The sequence below is a fragment of the Dermacentor andersoni genome, chromosome 1 (genome assembly GCF_023375885.2).
Source record: "Dermacentor andersoni chromosome 1, qqDerAnde1_hic_scaffold, whole genome shotgun sequence".
NCBI lineage: Eukaryota > Metazoa > Arthropoda > Arachnida > Ixodida > Ixodidae > Dermacentor > Dermacentor andersoni.
The window spans coordinates 278,672,981-278,692,866 of NC_092814.1; the positions used below are offsets into that span (position 1 = coordinate 278,672,981).

Consider the following 19,886-nt stretch of genomic DNA (forward strand, 5'->3'; position numbering starts at 1 on the left):
GTGCATTACTGATTTCAATTTGCGCTTTTTCATCTCAAGGTCTGCCTGGTCCAAAGGGTCCGGTCGGATTTCCGGGCCTTCCTGGCAGAAAGGGAGAGCGCGGAGAGCCAGGCCGAGCACTGGGTGCGCCAGACGGGCTACCGGGAGAGCCGGGACCTAGGGGCTTCGACGGATTCCCCGGGCATCCTGGACCCATAGGCGAACGCGGGAACCCGGGATTGCCCGGTAAGTATATAGCTGCATATTCTTCTTTACGGCAACGATTGGGCGGCAGCTTCTCGCACTTGCGGAATCAAGAGACCGACTCCACCCTATTCACGCCCAGCGCCTGGTGCATAGGACGTGTCGTCACAGCGCGCACGCACGGTTTCCGCCAGCGCCATGATACCACAAGTCCTCACTTCTTCTCTATTCCTTCGGCTGAATGCTGAAGTTAACTACGCTGCGAGTTCCACCAAAGGCCTTTACCGGTTACATTGAATATGGTATGGCGTACCGGGAGTTGATGTTCTTTTTTTCTTCGGTCGTATAGGAATGCCGAAAGAAATGAGACACTGAGAAATTAACCGTACGACAGGCCATGCGCTTCCAAGTTTATAGTTGTCATACAGTCTGCTAAAACTACAACCAGTGGCGACTGATATATCGAAGAGGTGACGTGGCAAAGCTCGTGGTGAAACTGTCCCGTATAACTCATTCAGAACTCAGTTGCACCCTTCGTGAAGCTTAATTTGTACAATCAACATTTAAGGCTGCAAAGATGGAATGCTCGTTGCATAGAAAGAATTGTTGCACTCTCACTGACTGTCTCTTGACATTTCCCTCTTAATTTTATTTGTCGTACCATGACACAATTCTTCGAATAGACCCCAAGGGTAATTAATGAGTGTAATTGATTCCCAATGCATAGCTCGTGTCTAGCACTTGGTCACATTGTCAAGCTTCGCTAGCAGTATTTCCATTTCTGCGCTGCTCTAGTACAGTGCACAGTGACCGCAAGGACGCAGTTCCTTATCTCCTTTTAGAAGCTGTTGTGCTGTAGACACGCCGAATTAACTACAGCGTACCCGTTTTTCCAAAAGTCGTCCTCGTCTCCTGAAGAGCCCTTCGCCACTTAGCGAGTGCTGAACTCACGCTACATTTTCTTGCACAGGCCCTCCTGGACTGGACGGAGAGCCAGGATTCCAAGGTGTAGCGGGCCTCGACGGCACAGACGGCCTGCCTGGGCTTCCCGGTCTCCCTGGCCCTGACGGATTCCCGGGACTTCCAGGATATACCGGCTTAAAGGCAAGCATGCTAGGAAAAGCTGTGTATACCGCTCGTTTTCTTCAGTGCTTCATTGCACATCCGACAGACGTCAGAAACATATCTGCACTACATTGCAAAAAACTTGCTCTGACTATATCGCGCAGTTGGCCTGTCCATTTACAGAGTAAACTGCTTTGACGGCATATCCACCTGGTCGCTGGATAGTATTCACTACGGCTTACCCAATTTTATTGACGAGTCGGGCCTCGCTACCTGACCCTACAACCTTCCTGACCCTAAGCCGCGTGGCATTAAGCGACAGGTGTATAGCGGGGTGGCGCGCGTTCGACCTTCTACCCGAGCGCATGTCGTGCTTTTCAGAAAGTTTCCGTACCATATTCTCCTTCCTCTCCACTTTTCTCTTCCCGTAGTACTGACCGATGTTCGGGAGTCGGCCGCACGCTATAGTTATTAGGCGCAGTCGGCATGCTTTCCACTTGCTCTCAACAAATTTATTTCTTTAACTAGCGGTTCTAAAACACTTACTGCATAATTATGCTCTCGGAAGAACATAAAAAAAAGGGTGCGGTAAGCAATTAGCTGCAGGCGCAGCGATGTCCTCCACGCCTTCACTTTCATCGCTCGTCTTCAGCCACGCCCCCTTATCCTCCACAAGGTAGATTGCACCTTGCGTTGAGGGCCTGTGACTCGGCCGCATTCATGTCTCCGCCGTTGTCACCTCATCCCACGGCGCTTCTGGTGACCAATCGTCGAGCGCTACCAGAATGTCATGGGCTGTGAAAGAGAAAGTCGCCGGCGCCGCCCTGAGATTCAACGCAGACTTTCATTCGCATCTGTGGGCGCCCGCGATGCACGAAGTGTGGCCGAGCCGCTTCGTCTACGCACTTATCTCGTTAATTAGAGAACGTCCGAAGCCATTAGGTTGATACAGAATAATAATCTGAAAAAAGTGAACAAAGCGCTATTATTGCATGCATCATTACACTTTCACGTACAATCATCATTTCGTGTATTTTTGAGCGACGCGCGAGTGTTTCATGGCATTATTGGCGCAAGTAGTGAATCAGGGCTATTTCTCTGCTTACGGGCCACCGGGTATATGATGTCGAGCCTACCTCAGTAGATCGGTACCGCTGCATGACGCGCGATTTGGGGCGCCAATAAAACTTGCTAACACGCGTGGACTGGCGTATGCGCGGAATCGGCACGATCGAGGTACACCGGGAATATCTAAACAAGAAACTTTCTTGCCATTACCGAGGCAGCAAGCTACCACAGACGGGTCAACTTTGACCATAACGCGAAGATCTCACGCGACACCGGGGCATACGCCAATGTCCTCTTTTTCGCGCTCTTCTTTCTTTTTTTCGTTATGACCGCTCACCAACTTTCTCACTTTTGTATTCTACTCTAGTGGTCACTTCCTCTGTCCGGCCGCCTGAGCATGGGTGCTCCTGACAATGAGCCACCTGAGCTTCTGCACGGTGGTCCTCGCCCATCTCCGACGGCACTAATGAATCCATAACCAGGACAAAAAAGTAGCCAACACATGACAGCACCGCAAAAAAACAGAAATCATTAGAAACCTAGAGGACGCGTGTTCATTCGTTTTCCTTTGTCAGGCGATGCTCGTGGCCGTGTTATACGTATACTCTATCACGAAATGCCGCTGCTGAAACTAATTGTATAATCCAAGCATGAGACTCGGAAGAGGATCTGCCCTTCGTATTATTGGTGCAGTTAATAACCTTTAGGATTTCTTTCGCGCGATCCTTTCGCTAGCTCGGGCCATCGACGGAGTGCAAAAAGGAAAGGAATCGAAGTATAATCATTGCATTATCCCCGCCTATTTCAACTTTTCACCGTGCTTGACATTGCGACACAGCACGGCAGCATAAGAAAGAAATCCTTTAGTAATAATAAAACGTATTGATAGCCATATATTAAGCTATTCTTTTATATGTCTTAACGATCATTTTCAAGCGCTCGAATTGATGTACCCTCTACCGTACAGGGCGACTCAGGCTTTGATGGACGCCCAGGCCCCCCTGGTCCACCGGGTCCACCAGGTCTCCCTGGACCTCCGGGATTTGACGGCAAGCCAGGAATCAAGGGAGAGACAGGAGAGCCCGGATTTCCCGGTACTTCCTACTCGAAGCCGCGCAGCAATGCATTCGGCGACACTTTTACATTGGGCGCTGACAGTAAAGCAAAAACCACGAAGGAACGGGTTTTTGGCGCATGGGCCGTCCCGGCAAAAGGGGCCGAACTTCTTTTCGTTGTTTAGCGCATAATTCGCTGGTTAACACGTCGACAAGTATACTCTTAAAGCGCGCACCTTTTTATTTTTATTTTTTCGGCCCTACTTGAGGGGCTCAAGAAAAGCAAACCAGAGCAGCCACGTGCGCTTCATGGTACAAGAAATTAAGTATCGCCGCTCCAGTCAAATAAAGTAATGAAAGAAACTGAGACAAGAGTGGGAGGGAGGTGGGCAATGTGAAGCGTCCATGGAGAAACCAATATTCAAACGCAACTGCACTACTGCATGTGCGATGCACGTACTTGAACCAACGTTACCACGGCGGCGACGCGATGCAGGAACATTGCTCTCGATCCATGAACAAAGGTGTCAAGCTGGCGCGCCGATGCGACGCGCATGTAAGCACAGATGCATGCATACACACGCATGGCAGGTCCGCGGGCACACATACACAACATTATATATATATATATATATATATATATATATATATATATATATATATATATATATACATATACATATACATATATATATATATATGCGCAATCTATTTCAATCTATTTTGTAACTAATGGCACGCGCGTACTTACACGTGAAATTTGCACTAGAGTTCACCGCGGCCTAAGAACCCCCCCACCTGCAGGTCTTTCGACGTTCGAGATCAGCAAGGGAGACAAGGGAGAGCCGGGCCAGCCGGGAATCCCCGGATCACGCGGTCCTCCCGGCGACGACGGCTTCCCAGGCCTTAAGGGCGCGAAGGGCCAGATCGGTGACCCCGGTTTCGACGGCTCGCCGGGCGCTGCAGGAAGGCCCGGCCCCAAAGGTGTGTCCGCAAGAAAGTAACTAGGAGAGGAAAAAAAAGGGGAGGGAGGGGTCGCTGGTGTTTTGCGGGCATATCTACTTCAGATGTAACGCCAATCCAGTCGCGCCTTTTACGATGCACAAACGTGTCCATTACTTTTTTAAGGGTAGCTGATATATGCACGTTCTCACTCATGTTATGCAAACAGTACTGCTTCTTGTTAAAGAAATGACGAGCTAAATAGCTTTTCTAACTCTGTAACGTGCGCGACAGGCGAATTAAGGTGAAAATTAAACTGCATGAATGTGAATACGGGGTGTCCCAGCTAACTTTAACCAAAGTTTAAAAATATGCGAATGCCTCGTAGCTAGTCAGAACCAAGGTAATGTTGTTTGCGGTCGCTTGGAGATACTCAGATTATTTTTTTCATGCCGCCTAACTACATAATTAGTCTTAATCAATTAATCAACTACTTCTCAAATATTATAATTAGATGAAAAGTGTCAATGAGAAAGTCGTAGATCAACATGAAAAACTCCCGACACAGCTTTCTGCTGCTCAATACGTGCTACATAAAAATGTTTTTCCGAGCGTGAAAGAAGCCCGCGAATGCACACAAAGTGCCTCGAACGGCCAGTTGCGCGAGCGGCCACGAAGATCTTCGTGGCTGACACTTTTCCTTCTTATCCTTCTTTTTCTATTCTTTATGTCACCTTCATGATGTATTTATATGCTGCTTCTGCAAATAAAGCATTTGGTTGCTAGTCAGCGCTCTGTCCTGTGTTGCGCTGTTCCTGTTTTTATCCTGTATAGTCCCCCTTCCTCTCTATTATCTATGTATCCTCTTTCATATCCTTCACTCCCTGTCCTTTAATCCTGTTTGCTCATCCCCTCTCTACTGGCCGTCGTTCAGTAGTCAGCCTCGATGCTTGACAGTTAGTGCGGTCAGAGGGAATTTCATCACTTCTCCCTTTCCACTATTATAGTATAATAAAACAAGCTATTACTACTACGCTCAGTTAATACTGCTAAAGCATAGGACGACTGAAAGTGTTACTCCTTGCTTGGTTGTAGACAGGTTGATGCCGCCGCTTCCTCAGTGCATGCATAACCTGTCCATGCGAACTCTTGCGTATAGCTGCTGTTTGCGCTTTAGCGAGGTTTATAACGGCGTCAAAGAATGCAACGATCGGTGTATATGCAGCGGGACCGCACCCGCAACGGTGCGTCCGCAACAAACTGGGACGTCTTCTCACTCGACGCTCGGTGCCACATACACGCTCTTTGAGAAGTTGAGAAGGCAAGCCTCGGCAACATTATAGCAGCAATTGTCGGAGCTCGCGGAGCTTTGTGCGCCTGCGTGCGACGACGAGTCGGAAAGCGAGACGCGCGTGTCCGTGCATCGCCGTTTCGCGCGAGTGGTGGGAACTACAAGAAGCACAGCCTCGCGTCTTTTAAAAAACCAGAAGCGTTAGCGTCGATATATGTAGCATCAACATGTGGAATATGTTTTTAAGTGACTCTAGAGGACTCTATAGTATAGATTAATATGCAAGACGTACAAATGCATTTAGAATAAGTCGTACAACAAGTAATACAAAAGGACGACCGTAGATTCTTCATTTTCTTTCTTTCTTTCTTTCTTTCTTTCTTTCTTTCTTTCCTTCTTTCCTTCTTTCTTTCCTTCTTTCTTTCTTTCTTTCTGTTTCTCCGTGCGCGCTACGGTTGAGGGGACTGCTGATCTGAAGTTTTCTTTCCGCCGTTTTCAGGATACCCTGGAAACGCTGGACCACCTGGAACGGAAGGAGCACCCGCTACCGGTACTGTATCGTATGCTTATGACCGCAGTGCGCCTGCCACAAAATAGTAGTAGTAGTAGTAGTAGTAGTAGTAGTAGTAGTAGTAGTAGTAGTAGTAGTAGTAGTAGTAGTAGTAGAAGTAGTAGTAATAATAATAATAATAATAATAATCATAATAATTGCACCTTAGAACTTGACTAATACGCGTTCAAGCCTTTAAGCTATGCAAGTAAGTAAATAAATAACTAAATAAAATAAGATTAGGATTTTATCCGTTACCTTGTAGCATGCAAACTGAGGCTTGTTTTGCAGGATAGCAAGTGAATAGTAAAGCATGTTAATCTATCTCGTATGCAAATCAGTGTATGTAACATGACGTGCAATTGTTCTTTTTTGTTCTCTCTCTTTCTCTATTTATTCCTGTTTTGTATTTCGAGGTAGCTAATTTGTTGTTTTAAGTCAACGTCTACAGCGCCGATTCCTTACAGAACATTGTAGAGCAGAAGTAAGCTCCATGATACGTACGCTTGAAGTGGTCTCGCTGATATCATGCCTACTCGCGAGATCATGCTCCATGCAGTTATGTTTATATTTGCATTGGCATCGTTAGACAGGATAAATTCATCCGCCGTGAACGGTACAAAGGTAAGAAAAAAAAAACGACACTACACGCGCCAATCCTCATCTTCTTGCCAGACGTTTCTTTTCTTTCTGTATAGTTAGCCAGAGTAGATGTTGACTTTAACGGCGAATATTTTTCTACGTGTACACGAATCACGATGTGGCCTGATTAGTTGAGGAATTACTCAACGTGCGTGAATTTTTTTTTTTTTTTTTTTTTTTTTATAAGCCGGTCTTCGATTTCCTACCTATTCTTGCGCGTAAACGGGAGGAAGAAATGCGTTTTTTTTCCTTATTCATCTGAATCAACCGTACTGTACAAATATGTATTTCCTTCAAAACGATGCAGTTATCGTATCCTCGGTCCACTAATTGCGCAGTTCGTCTTCTTTCCCCCGCATGTCCATCTGCTTGATACATCCATGCGCTAAGTCATAACTCCGATAACGCAGTCCTTGTCGTGTTCCTCGCTGTTGTCATCAGGCTCTCAACCTAACGTAAGCAATTAGGGCTCCGCACGAAGCGTGCAGCGCGATACGCGCGTACTTCTCGCAGATGTATCAGCATGTCATCGAAAACGTCAGACTGCAGAAACCGTCTGGCTCTTCTTTTCTTTTTTTTTCATATGATGTTATTTGGCATTCTGCCCACTGCTCCTGGTCGCCACTCGGCATGTCGCGCTCATTGTTTCGTATCCCGACGATGCACCCTTGGATGTTCGGATTGAGGGCACGATTTCGTCAAGAGACTAGACGAATTAATCCATATGGAGAAACGTGATGATACGAGCCGGGACCAAAACAAAGAACTGTCTCCAAAGAACAATATGTTTATATATATATATAATTAACGAGATGAAAGGGGGTTAACCGAGGGGCCCGATTTTTATTAGTCATATCATAAGAAACCAACAAACATTGACACCAAGGACAACATACGGGAAATTACTTGTGCTTAATAAATGAAATGCAGAAATGATAAATTAATGGAAAAATTAAAGTGGATGAAAAAACAACTTGCCGCAGGTGGGAACGGAACCCACAAATGCGAAGGTTGTGGGTTCGGTTCCCACCTGCGGCAAGTTGTTTTTTCATCCACTTTAATTTTTCCATTAATTTATCATTTCTTCATTTCATTTATTAAGCACAAGTAATTTCCCCTATGTTGTCCTTGGTGTCAATGTTTGTTGGCTTCTTATGATATGACTATATACATATATATATATTTGGGCAGAAAGCTCTTCGTTATATTCAAAATAATCTCCAACGGAGCCGCTACATTTGTCTAGCCTTTTCTCCCGCTGTTCGAAGCAACGATGGAGCTCTTCATACTTAATGCTGTCGAGTAGCCCCTGCGAAGTTGTCTTCACCTCGTGCACAGTATAAATCCCCTCCCTTTCAGTGATTTCCTTTTACATAAAGAAAAACAATGACAGCAAACTCGGTCAGAGAGCTCGGTCACAGGCAGCTCGGTGCGTGTGAAACGCCGGTCCCTCGTCGAGAGGCTAAAATACCACGTCATTACTGAAACGGTGCGAAGTGCGGCGCTGTCGCGATAGAGAAACGAATCAGCCGCATTGCGCCATTTCCCTCAGGCATTGTTTCTCACTCGCCTTGATACTTCCAAGTAAAATCCCCAATTGACAGCCCCGTCCAGGAGGAACAAATTTTCGCTGCACAATTCCACAAACGCCGAAGAAAAAAAATAAAGGATAATCATCGTCTTTACATGAGCGCACTTGCCGACTTCTTTTCTTTTTTTTCCAGGTATTGGATAAGAAAGCACCATCGACTGACTCAAAGCTTGTTTAGTTTCGCGGTAATATCGATAGCGCCAGCTTTCGTCACCCAAGGTCTAAGTCCCTTTTGATGTGACTTTTCAAATCTCGGCACAACATCGTCGTCTGATTTTTTTTTTTTTTATCATCTGTGAGCAGGCGGGAACACCGTGGCAACGAGTCTCATGCGTCGCCGCATGAAAACACTCAAAGTCCACTCATAAGAGCTCCAACTCATGCCAGCAGCTTCTGAAATCTTGCCAATTGTGTAACGACGACTCTCGCTTTTTTTTTTTTTTTTTTGTCAAGCTTTCTTGAAAATCTAGTAGTGGGTACGACTGGTTGAAGGTCCGACAAAATAAGGATGGTATTTAACTATCATTTCTTGTCTTGCAACCGCCCTAGCCACTTGAAAATTAGTGTACGGTTCAGCTCTAAACGTCGTTTGAAGCATTTCATGTGTTTCTTTGGTCATTTTTCCAAGGAAGAATCAAAATCTCAGGCAGACTCGTTGTCCGTTACGAACAGACGTCACGATTTCGCAAGATTAGCGCGACAACAGTTGTGAGGTCACCAGAAACCCGTTAGGCATTTTACGGTGACGTCGGCTTGGCTACTGATCTTTAAAGTGTCCACCTACACCTACCTACACCCGTCTAGGAGAACAGTAATGCAAGGAGAGCTCCATAAAGGCAGCTAGGATTCTTTCTTTATTTTCTTTCTTTTTGCCCCGCCCTTCGTAAATGTCGGCCTGTATTAAGGTAACAGGCAAAAGGTGTAATTCAATAATATACTAAATATATTTTCGCGCGATTTCCAGCTTGAACAAGAGCTTCTAGTTACACTCGGATCGCTCTTTCAAATATGCAGAAAAGAAAGCCTTTCGCGCTTCAAGATGGGGCGAGCTCAGCCGCCATGCGAGTGAGGCCTTTTTTTTATTCAAGGCAACATTTTTAGGCAAGGGTCACAAACTGCAGTCTGGCACCGGACCGAATACATGGCACACAGCTCCCCACGAGCCGCAGCAAGGCGTTTCGAGGAATAAAATTATGCAGATCTCACGCACTGTGGGAAACGATGTAGGCGAAGGTTCCAGTGCTGGATGCTTTGATTGACGATAATTAGCGGTGATGTTGACGGCTAAAGCTTAATTTTTTTCAACGTTTAGTCTAACACGGGAGCAGTGAGTTGATGTTAAACGCTACCTTGCGTGCACCACTGCTTTTGGCCGGGTAGCACATAGAACACACAGGGGAAGGTATTTGCTGGAGGCGTTGTTGTGCGCCATATTTCATAACCTCTGAGAGGGTTGAGTGTAGTCATTTCCTCACATGGCAAATCGCATTGTGGCAGAAGTATTAAACTTGAATTGGATTATGGGGCTGTACGTACCAAAACCACAGTCAGATTATGAGGCAGGCCGTAGTGGCACACTGCTGGTTAGTTTTGGCACCGTGGTGTTCTTTTATATGTGCCTAAATCAAAGCGCATGGGCGTCTTTTATTTCACCCCCGTCGAAATGCGGCTGCTGCGGTTGGGATCAAATCCGCGGCAATGCCATAGCCGCGAAGCTACCGCGGCGGGCACAGAAGTGTGGATTTGACGGTCGACCGCTTCCGTAGTGTCGCCTGGACCCTGCGGTGCGCTAACTAATACGGCTCTGCTTCTGCACGCCCTGCGTAGTTTGTCCGCTTGACATATTTGCATGGTGTTTATTTTTCAGAAATAGCAGCAACGTACTGTACCGTACCTTGAACTTGAGCTTATCCAGTTTCCCCGCAACCACCGTCGTGTAGCAGTAGGGTCTTCTCACGTTACCTTCTTCTCACCTTGCCTTCTCACATCACCTCCCCCCCCCACTCTCTTTTATGGGAACTGCCTCTTGTCCTTCCTCCTTCCTACGTCCCCTTTGGACTCGCACGTTTCTGCAATGCTTCTGAGGGGAGTCAAGGATAATTACAGCCAGGGAGCTCCAGAGGGCATTGTGCACATTCGACGTGGAGTGAAAACGAGTTTCTAGTGTCGCCGTTCCTCTCTGACTCGCTCGATATATACATCTGACCCCCCCCCCCCCCCCCCCGGCGCGGTTTGTTTGACAATTGGCTTAGCAGCAGCAGCCACAGCAGCAGTGGCAAAGTCGAAGGAAGAGGCAAAGAAAGCTTCGCTTTAAAAAGGCTGCTGATTATCGCTCAGACACATTGTCAGGTGGAAGGGGCCAAAGTGAAACGGGCCACATGGGAAGTCTAGGCAGCCTGCAAGGGAGCCAAGGGCCGCGTCACTGAGACTGATGGTTGGGACCGTTGTCTTAGGAAGTACACATATGCATGCAGCGCCCACGGACGCCGCCAGTATAGGCGCTCTCGGCCGGCGCCTTGGTGCCGGCTGCGAATAGCGACGAAAATAAAGTTGGGCGGCGCGTGCTCGACGTGCTAGCACGCGGCACGCGCAATGGTGTTCTAGAAGCCTGCTACGCTGGTCCTCTTGATCTGGCTCTCCGCTGCGACACCTCAGTCCGCGACAGTGGTGACCCGGATGAAAACGCAACTGGCGATTGCTAAACGGGAATTCACATGCTTCCAGCTGGGTATAGTTCGCCCTTCTTCCAGGGCTTGGGTCTCCCCATTCCATCTGGTGCCCAAGACAGAACCGGGTGACTGGCGTCCGTGCGGCTACTGCCGGGCGCTCAACGCTCACACGGTCCATGATATACAAGGTCTGTTAGAAAAGTATACGGCGTTTGGCCGAAGAAAAAAAACTGGCATAACTGGAGCGTTGGAAACCTAGTCACCCTCAATGTTGTCTCCTTGGGACTCCACACACTTCACCCAGCGGTGCTGCCATTGTTCGAAGCATTCCGAGATGGCCTCTTTCGGAATGGAGTTTAGCTCAGCTGTCGTTGCAGCGATAATGTCCTCTCTTGTCTGAAATCGCGCTCCTTTCAATAGCTTGTTGATTTTGGGAAACAGCCAGATGTCGCAGGGGGCCATATTAGGAGAGTAAGGAGCCTGTTGAACTACAGGAGTCTGGATTTTCGCCAAAAAAGGTCTGAATCAAGTGCAAGGATTGTACAGGAGCATTGTCGTGATGGATGCGCCAATTTCCTGTTGACCACAACTCCGGTCTCTTACGCCGCACAGCATCACGTAGGCGACGCAGGACATCCCTGTAGTACTCTTTGGTGATTGTTTGACCCTGTGGTGCGTACTTCTTTGATCTTTGTGACGTGGAATGCTTCCACTGTGACGACAGGGATTTGGTTTCCGGATCGCACACGTACACCCAAGGCTCGTCACCAGTGATTATGGTGTTCATGAATTCGGAGTCACTGTTTGTGGAATCCAGCATGTCCTGTTAGACTTCAAAACGAAGTTGCTTTTGCTCCACGGTGAGCAACTTCGGCACGACTTTCGCCGCAACTCTCTTCATGGCCAAATCTTCGGTCATAATGGAATGTGCAGAAAAAGTGCTGATGCCCACCTCTTCCGCAATTTGTCGGATAGTCACACGACGGTCCCGCATCACCACAGCGTTCACTTCGGCAATTACCTGGTCATTTCGGCATGTTGATGGCCGACCGGAGTGTGGCTCGCTCTCCACCAATGTGCGGCTGTCTTTAAACCGGTTGTACCACTCCTTAATCTGTGTGCTGCTCATAGCATCGTCACCGAAAGCCGTCTGAATCTTCCGAACGGTTTCCACTTGGTTGTCGCCCAGTTTCTGGCAAAATTTCATGCAGTAGCGCTGCTCCAGTCACTCCGCCATTTTCCTTGCAATAAAAAACCGACCAGAGCACCGCGAACTACCTCACTCAAACGTTGCGTCCCAGCGACTGACGCTATCGGCAGGCGGGAAAAAATTCGCGCATGCACACGAAGGTTCAAGGTCGGCTAATGCAAGCGCGCTTGTTTCATATCCATCAGGTGTGCGCAAAAAAAAAAAAAAAAGGTCGGATACTTTTCTAAGAGACCTCGTATAGTTATCCCCTTCGACGCATGCAAGATTTCAGAGGCCTCTTGAAAGCATGCTGTTACGTTTCGCCTTCAACGCGCGGTATTGCCGGCGCGGATGCAACGGACGCCGGGGCTTTGTTCAAAGCGGCGGACATTTTGGTCCGTTCGTCGCCGCCGAAACGCCTACCCGCCAAGCGTGTCCAGGCGTGTTTCAGTGCCACGTGTCTTCGTGTGTGCGTGTGTGTGTGTGTGCCCTCGCTTGTCAAAGCGCGGCAGCCGGGGAGCGGAGTTCCCCGAATGAGGGGCCTGGAGGTCTCTCGGCTCAACCGCTCGCGCCGTCGTGGGCCCCTGCTGCGCCGTCCCGTGACCTTCATCCCGTGACCTTCCCTCCTTCCCTTTTGGACCGCGACGCCGAGAGTATAAGAGCAGCTGCCCCCGGACGCCAAGGGAGAGGCTCCGATTTGTACTATTGAGTTACGTGCTCTCCCGTCTCTCCACTCCGGTCGACCTGACCGGCCGCTCTTTTGCTATGTTAGAATAAACAAGTTGTTTTGTTACCAGTCTTCTCTTGCTTTGCCGGGACCTTCGGATGCTTCCAGTGCCCCAGGCCGCCAGGCCAACGCTACCCTTGGGGCTTGCGACCCATTGGCAATAACGGGCGTCAGCACCGAGACCCCAACAACTCGTGCCAGCGGTACGATTCCAACATCTGGTTGCCAGCGGTGAGATCGCGACAACGGAGGCCAGCAGCGAAGAGATGCGGTTGACTGTATGCTGAGCAGCACAACGACCATCCGGGAGCAGCGCAACGAGCCCTGTGTGATGACTGGTTGCCTGCAGCGGAACGACTGCGCTGAAGTCTTGGCTGCAAGGTTTGGTGAGTGCGGGACTTTCTTCTTCTGAGTTTTGCCAGGCTTTTGTTAGTGTTAGAAACAGAGCTGGTAATTGTGGTTGTCGTTGCTACCGGGTTAGTTTGCGGCAAGACAATAGTAGACAGTAGAGAAAGCAGCATTCAGAGCAGCCATGGATTTGAAGTCGTTGCGCAAACCGATATTGCTGGAGCTTGCAAGAGAGTTGGGTCTGGATGTCTCAGACAAACTCAGAAAACCAGAACTGCTAAGGGCTATTCTTGAGTTAGAAGCTGAGGATGACGAGCTGTCGGAATGCCTTGAGACCATTGAGGAGAGGGAGCTTGAACTTAAAGAACAGAAAGAGAAAGATGAGCGTGAACGAAAAGAACAGAAAGAGAAAGATGAGCGTGAACGAAAAGAACAGAAAGAAAAAGAAGAGCGCGAACACGCTTTGGAAATGAAGCGTCTCGAGGTAGAGATGGAACGCGCTCGTAATGGAAGTCAGGCACACGGTGCAGGAGAACGAGTATTGTTCAAAATGACTGACCTGATGCGGCCGTTTAAGCTTGGAGAGGACATTGGTTTGTTCCTGGTTAACTTTGAGCGAACGTGCGAGAAGCAGGGGTTCTCTCGGGAAACGTGGCCACAGCGCTTGCTCACTTTGTTACCCGGCGAGGCGGCCGACGTAGTCGCTCGCTTGGAGAGAGAGGAGGCAGAGGATTTCGACAAAGTGAAATCGAGTCTGCTAAAAAAGTACCGGCTGTCAGCGGAGGCGTTCCGTCGGAAGTTCCGGGAAAATGAGAAAGGCAGAAGTGAGTCGTATACAGAGTTTGCCTACAGGCTTATGTCAAACATGCAGGAGTGGCTCAAAGAAGAGAAAGCGTTTGGTGACCACGAGAAAGTTCTGCAGTGTTTCGGGCTAGAACAGTTTTATAGTCGGTTACCTGAGAACGTGCGGTACTGGGTCTTGGATAGGCCAGACGTTAGTACGGTGGCTAGAGCCGCTGAGTTAGCCGAGGAGTTTGTGACGCGTCGGGCTCGCGGAGCTAAGGACGGTCAAAAGGGTGAATTTGGCTCCAAGTTTGAGAGGCCGAAGTTCACACCCATGAGAGCAAAGGGGGATACACGTAGTGCGGATGCGAGTGAAAGCAGTCCGACCGAACGTACGGAGACGGCGGCAACCGAAGCCGAACGCAGAAAGCGGTTCGAGACGAGGCAAGCGCGCGTTTGTTATACGTGCCAGAAGCCGGGTCACTTTTCGGCGCAGTGTCCAGAAACAAAAACACAAGTCGTGTTTTTGTCTATATGCAGCACTGACGAGAACATGAAGCTTCTCGAGCCTTACATGCGAGACCTCCTCGTGAACGGGAAAGAGTGCCGAGTGCTTCGCGATTCCGCAGCTACAATGGATGTAGTTCACCCCTCTTACGTAGAACCCGAAATGTTCACGGGCGAGTGCGCATGGATCAAGCAAGCAGTGGAAGCTCATAGCGTGTGTCTGCCGGTAGCAAAAGTGCTTATTGAAGGACCTTTCGGAGCACTTGAGACGGAGGCCGCAGTGTCATCTATGCTGCCCCCCCAGTACCCGTACCTATTTTCAAACAGGTCCGATCACCTCCTGCGCGAGAAGGGGCTTTTGTTTGGTGAGGCTAGCGTTCAGGCCTTAACCAGATCGAAGGTTCGGGAGCTCGCTGCAAAGGCGGTAGTTGCGGGGCCGACGTTGTTGAACGATGAGAAAGGGTCAGAGGCGCAGCAAGCTGGTATTCGGAGCACGCCCGAACGGGATAAAATTGAGCCTGTAGCATTAAGGGCACCAGATACTGGAGAGGAAATTCCCGATGCGGGAAAGTTAGAAGAGCTTCCGGTCGAGCTTCCGGGACTAGGCTCAGTGACGAACAGGAAAGACACCGATCAAGTCATTAGTGACTTAATAAGTAAAGCATCGCTGTCGCCTGAGCAGAAAACCGAACTACACCAGCTCTTACAAGAGTTTCAAGGTCTGTTCTCTGAGAGGCCTGGTAGGACTTCTGTCCTTACTCATGACATAGAACTTACCTCCCCAGAGCCAGTACGATCCAAGGCGTACCGGGTGTCACCCCGCCAGAGCGATATTATGGAGGCTGAGGTAAAGAAAATGCTACAGCTCGGTGTTATTGAAGCGGGTGAGAGTGATTATACCTCCCCTTTGATTTTAGTTGAGGTACCGGGCAAGGAACCTCGTCCTTGCGTCGACTACCGCAGGCTTAATTCCATCACTAAGGATCAAATTTATCCGATCCCTAACATCGAGGAGCGCCTTGAGAGAGTGAGTAGCGCTCAGTTTATTTCCACCCTAGATCTTGTCAGGGGTTATTGGCAGGTTCCACTTACAGAAGAGGCTAGTAGGTATGCGGCGTTCATTTCACCAATGGGGACATTCCGTCCTAAAGTTTTGAGTTTTGGTTTGAAGAACGCGCCATACTGCTTTTCAAGCCTCATGGATAAAGTGTTGCGGGGACAGCAAGAATTCGCTTTACCGTATCTAGACGACGTAGCGATATTCTCCGCATCCTGGCCGGAACATATGGCGCACTTGCGGGCAGTGCTAACCCGCCTGCGCGATGCGGGCTTGACAGTCAAGGCTCCCAAGTGCCAGTTAGCACAGGCCGAGGTTGTCTACCTCGGACACGTGATTGGTCGGGGTCGACGCCGCCCCTCTGAAATAAAGGTGGCCGCTGTGCGAGACTTCCCGCAACCGCGCACGAAGACCGATATTCGGTCGTTCTTAGGTGTCGCCGGCTACTATCAGAGGTACATCCCCAGGTACTCTGATATCGCGGCTCCCTTGACGGATGCTCTAAGAAAGACAGAGCCGCAAACAGTCGTCTGGGACGAGACAAAGGAAAGAGCTTTTAGCGCCCTAAAGAGCGCCCTAACAAGCCAGCCTGTGCTACGATCGCCCGACTACACAAAAGGGTTCGTTGTTCAGTGTGATGCTAGTGAGCGAGGCATGGGCGTTGTACTGTGCCAACGGGAAAATGGAGAAGTAGAACACCCCGTCCTGTATGCTAGTCGTAAGCTGACCAGTCGTGAGCAGGCGTATAGCGCCACCGAGAAAGAGTGTGCGTGTATCGTGTGGGCCGTTCAGAAATTGTCATGTTACCTAGCTGGCTCGAGGTTTATCATTGAAACGGATCACTGCCCTCTCCAATGGCTGCAGACCATCTCTCCCAAAAATGGCCGCCTCCTGCGCTGGAGCCTCGCTTTGCAACAATATTCCTTTGAGGTGCGTTACAAAAAGGGGAGTCTCAACGGTAACGCCGATGGCTTAAGTCGAAGCCCCTAACGTGGGAATCAGCCTCAAAATTGCTTGTTACTGATGTTTTTCTTCCTGAGGCAGGATTTTTTTTTTAACTTATTGCTTTTGTGTAGTGTTTCAAAGTGATGATGTGCTTTTAGTGCAATTTTTCCGATTTGTGGACGCGTTCTGAGTGCTGCTAAACTACTGTAAGGAACTAGGCAGCAGTATAAAAGGGGGAAGAGCCTGGCAGGGCTTAGTGAGGGTTGTGCCGTGCTTGCTGACTGAGCGGTTGACTTTTGGCGTGGTTCTAACGCTTGCCGGAAACGAGAACAAAAATGTCAACTCTCCCGAAGTCACTTTGCAGTGTCCTGTGTGCACCTGAACGTGAGAACGAGGCCTTCTCTGTGCGCTGCGCTCAAGAAACGCCCAAGGACGCCCAACTTCGGTTATGAGCCTCATCGAGCGACATCCCTCCGGACAGCGGATGCAGTCCCCTGACCATCGGGATCTCCTTCCCCCGGCGGGGCGGTCTGTTACGTTTCGCCTTCAACGCGCGGTATTGCCGGCGCGGATGCAACGGACGCCGGGGCTTTGTTCAAAGCGGCGGACATTTTGGTCCGTTCGTCGCCGCCGAAACGCCTACCCGCCAAGCGTGTCCAGGCGTGTTTCAGTGCCACGTGTCTTCGTGTGTGCGTGTGTGTGTGTGTGCCCTCGCTTGTCAAAGCGCGGCAGCCGGGGAGCGGAGTTCCCCGAATGAGGGGCCTGGAGGTCTCTCGGCTCAACCGCTCGCGCCGTCGTGGGCCCCTGCTGCGCCGTCCCGTGACCTTCATCCCGTGACCTTCCCTCCTTCCCTTTTGGACCGCGACGCCGAGAGTATAAGAGCAGCTGCCCCCGGACGCCAAGGGAGAGGCTCCGATTTGTACTATTGAGTTACGTGCTCTCCCGTCTCTCCACTCCGGTCGACCTGACCGGCCGCTCTTTTGCTATGTTAGAATAAACAAGTTGTTTTGTTACCAGTCTTCTCTTGCTTTGCCGGGACCTTCGGATGCTTCCAGTGCCCCAGGCCGCCAGGCCAACGCTACCCTTGGGGCTTGCGACCCATTGGCAATAACGGGCGTCAGCACCGAGACCCCAACAACTCGTGCCAGCGGTACGATTCCAACAATGCACGATCTTTAGCAAAGTGGACCTTGTCAAGGCGTATCACCAAATCCCCGTTGAGCCTGCCGATGTTCCGAAGGCGGCCATTACTACACCCTTCGGCCTGTTTGAGTATGTGTACATGCCCTTTGGGCTACGCAACGCAGATCAAACGTTTCAAAGATTCAATGCCGAGCTAACACGCGACCTCTCTGCTGTGTTTGCCTGCATCGACGACATGCTCGTCGCGAGTCCCCCTCCACAAAATCATGAGCGTCCTCTGCGGAAACTCTTTCGACACTTTCAACAATTTGGCCAGGTTGTCAACCCCGAGAAATGCGTCTTCGGGTCTTCCGAGCTCGAGTTTCTGGGCCACCACATCTCGGCGCTGGGTATTCATCCATTGCTCTCTCACGTCCAGGCCGTAGGAGACTTCCCAGCACCCACTACCTTACGTCAGCTGCGTGAGTTCCTGGGCCTAATGAATTTCTCCCGACGCTTTATTGCGCACAGCGCTGAGCTTCTGTATCCACTGACTAACCTTCTTCGTACAGCCAAGGGCTCCTCATCCGCGATTTCCTGGTCTCCCGAAGCTCAAGCTGCTTTCAGGGTTGCTAAACAAGGCGTCGTCGATTCGGTACTGCTCATCCATCCGAGGACTTAACGTGCCTACTCGCATCACGGCAGATGCGTCCAGCGTGGCCATCGGCGCTGTTCTTCAACGGAGAATCAACTCCGAGTGGCACCCACTGGGCATCTTCTCTCGTAAGCGCCAACCTGCCGAGACTCTTTGACAGCGTTTTCGGCCGTGAACTACTCGCCATCTACTCCACCATCTAGCACTTCCGGCACTTCTTGGAGGGCCAGCGATTTCACGTTCTAAACGATCATAAGCATCTATGTTTTCCGTACGAACTCTTCCAAGTGTGTCGCACGTGAACTTCGTCAACTGGCCTATATATCGGAGTTCACACCAGATATCCGACACCTCAAAGGGACGACAACGACGAGGCAGCTGACGCACTTTCACGCATCACCTCCCTCGGCACTTTTACATCTTTTAGTAAAGCAATGAACGGGGCTAGCTGGTGGACGTTCATGATTATATTTCGCTTAGTGTTACACTGATGTGTAACAGTGTAACACTAAGTGTAATCACTGTGAATCAGTGTAACACTAAGCGCAATATAATCATGAACTTCTACATGTGCTGTGGACTGGGAACGTAGGGCACAGATGAAAGACCCTGAGCTGCAAGCGCTGCGAGACTCCTCTCCCGTTTATTCCGTCTGCAACTCGTTCCTCGTCCGCTTGTTCCTGGCTCACTCTTGTGGCATGTCTGCGGCTGCATCTCGCCCATTCATTCCGACTGCCTTTCGTCGTACGCAGCGCCTCGTTACACAGCGGTACGTCTGGCCGAGCACTAACACCGATGTTCGCCAGTCGGTCCACTCGTGCCTCGCCTGCCAGACCGCCAAAGCATGCTACGCTGGTCCTCTCGATCTGGCGCTCCGCTGCGGCACCTCGGTTCGCGACACGCGCATGCGCTGGAGATTCGACGCTGGTCATTGAGGAAAGAGAATCGAAACAAAAGGAAAATGGGACAAGCGCGATCCGTTACTAACATGCACGCCCGCTCGGGCTCATCTAGGAAAACGCAGCGTTCTGCTGTCGCTATTATGCGTGCCCGCGCAGCATCCCGTAGATATGCACTACTCGCTCTGGCTGAGATATTGGAAGGCCGACGTTCTTATTGAAAGCCATACTTTGAACAGAAAAAGAGCATCGCGGGCTCATCTAGGAAAACGCAGCGATCTGCTGTCGCTATTATGCGCGCCCACGCAGCATCCCGTAGATATGGACTACTCGCTCTGGCTGGGATATAGGAAGGCCGACGTTCTTATTGAAGGCCATACTTTGTAAAGAAAAATAGCATCGCGGGCTCATCTAGGAAAACGCAGCGATCTGCTGTCGCTATTATGCGCGCCCACGCAGCATCCCGTAGATATGGACTACTCGCTCTGGCTGGGATATAGGAAGGCCGACGTTCTTATTGAAAGCCATACTTTGAACAGAAAAATAGCATCGCGGGCTCATCTAGGAAAACGCAGCGATCTGCTGTCGCTATTATGCG

At 49.9% G+C, this 19,886-nt stretch overlaps 1 protein-coding gene across 1 annotated transcript in view; it reads left to right on the forward strand.

The window, feature by feature from the left end:
- The window catches only part of LOC126547671 (uncharacterized), a 130,001-nt gene that overhangs the window by 68,634 nt on the left and 41,481 nt on the right, over positions 1-19,886 (forward strand). Inside the window, exons 29-33 of the mRNA XM_055063182.1 lie at positions 40-225; positions 1,154-1,287; positions 3,284-3,410; positions 4,176-4,355; positions 6,104-6,154. Of these exons, the coding sequence (XP_054919157.1) occupies positions 40-225; positions 1,154-1,287; positions 3,284-3,410; positions 4,176-4,355; positions 6,104-6,154 (678 nt within the window). The remainder of the gene's footprint in view (positions 1-39; positions 226-1,153; positions 1,288-3,283; positions 3,411-4,175; positions 4,356-6,103; positions 6,155-19,886) is intronic.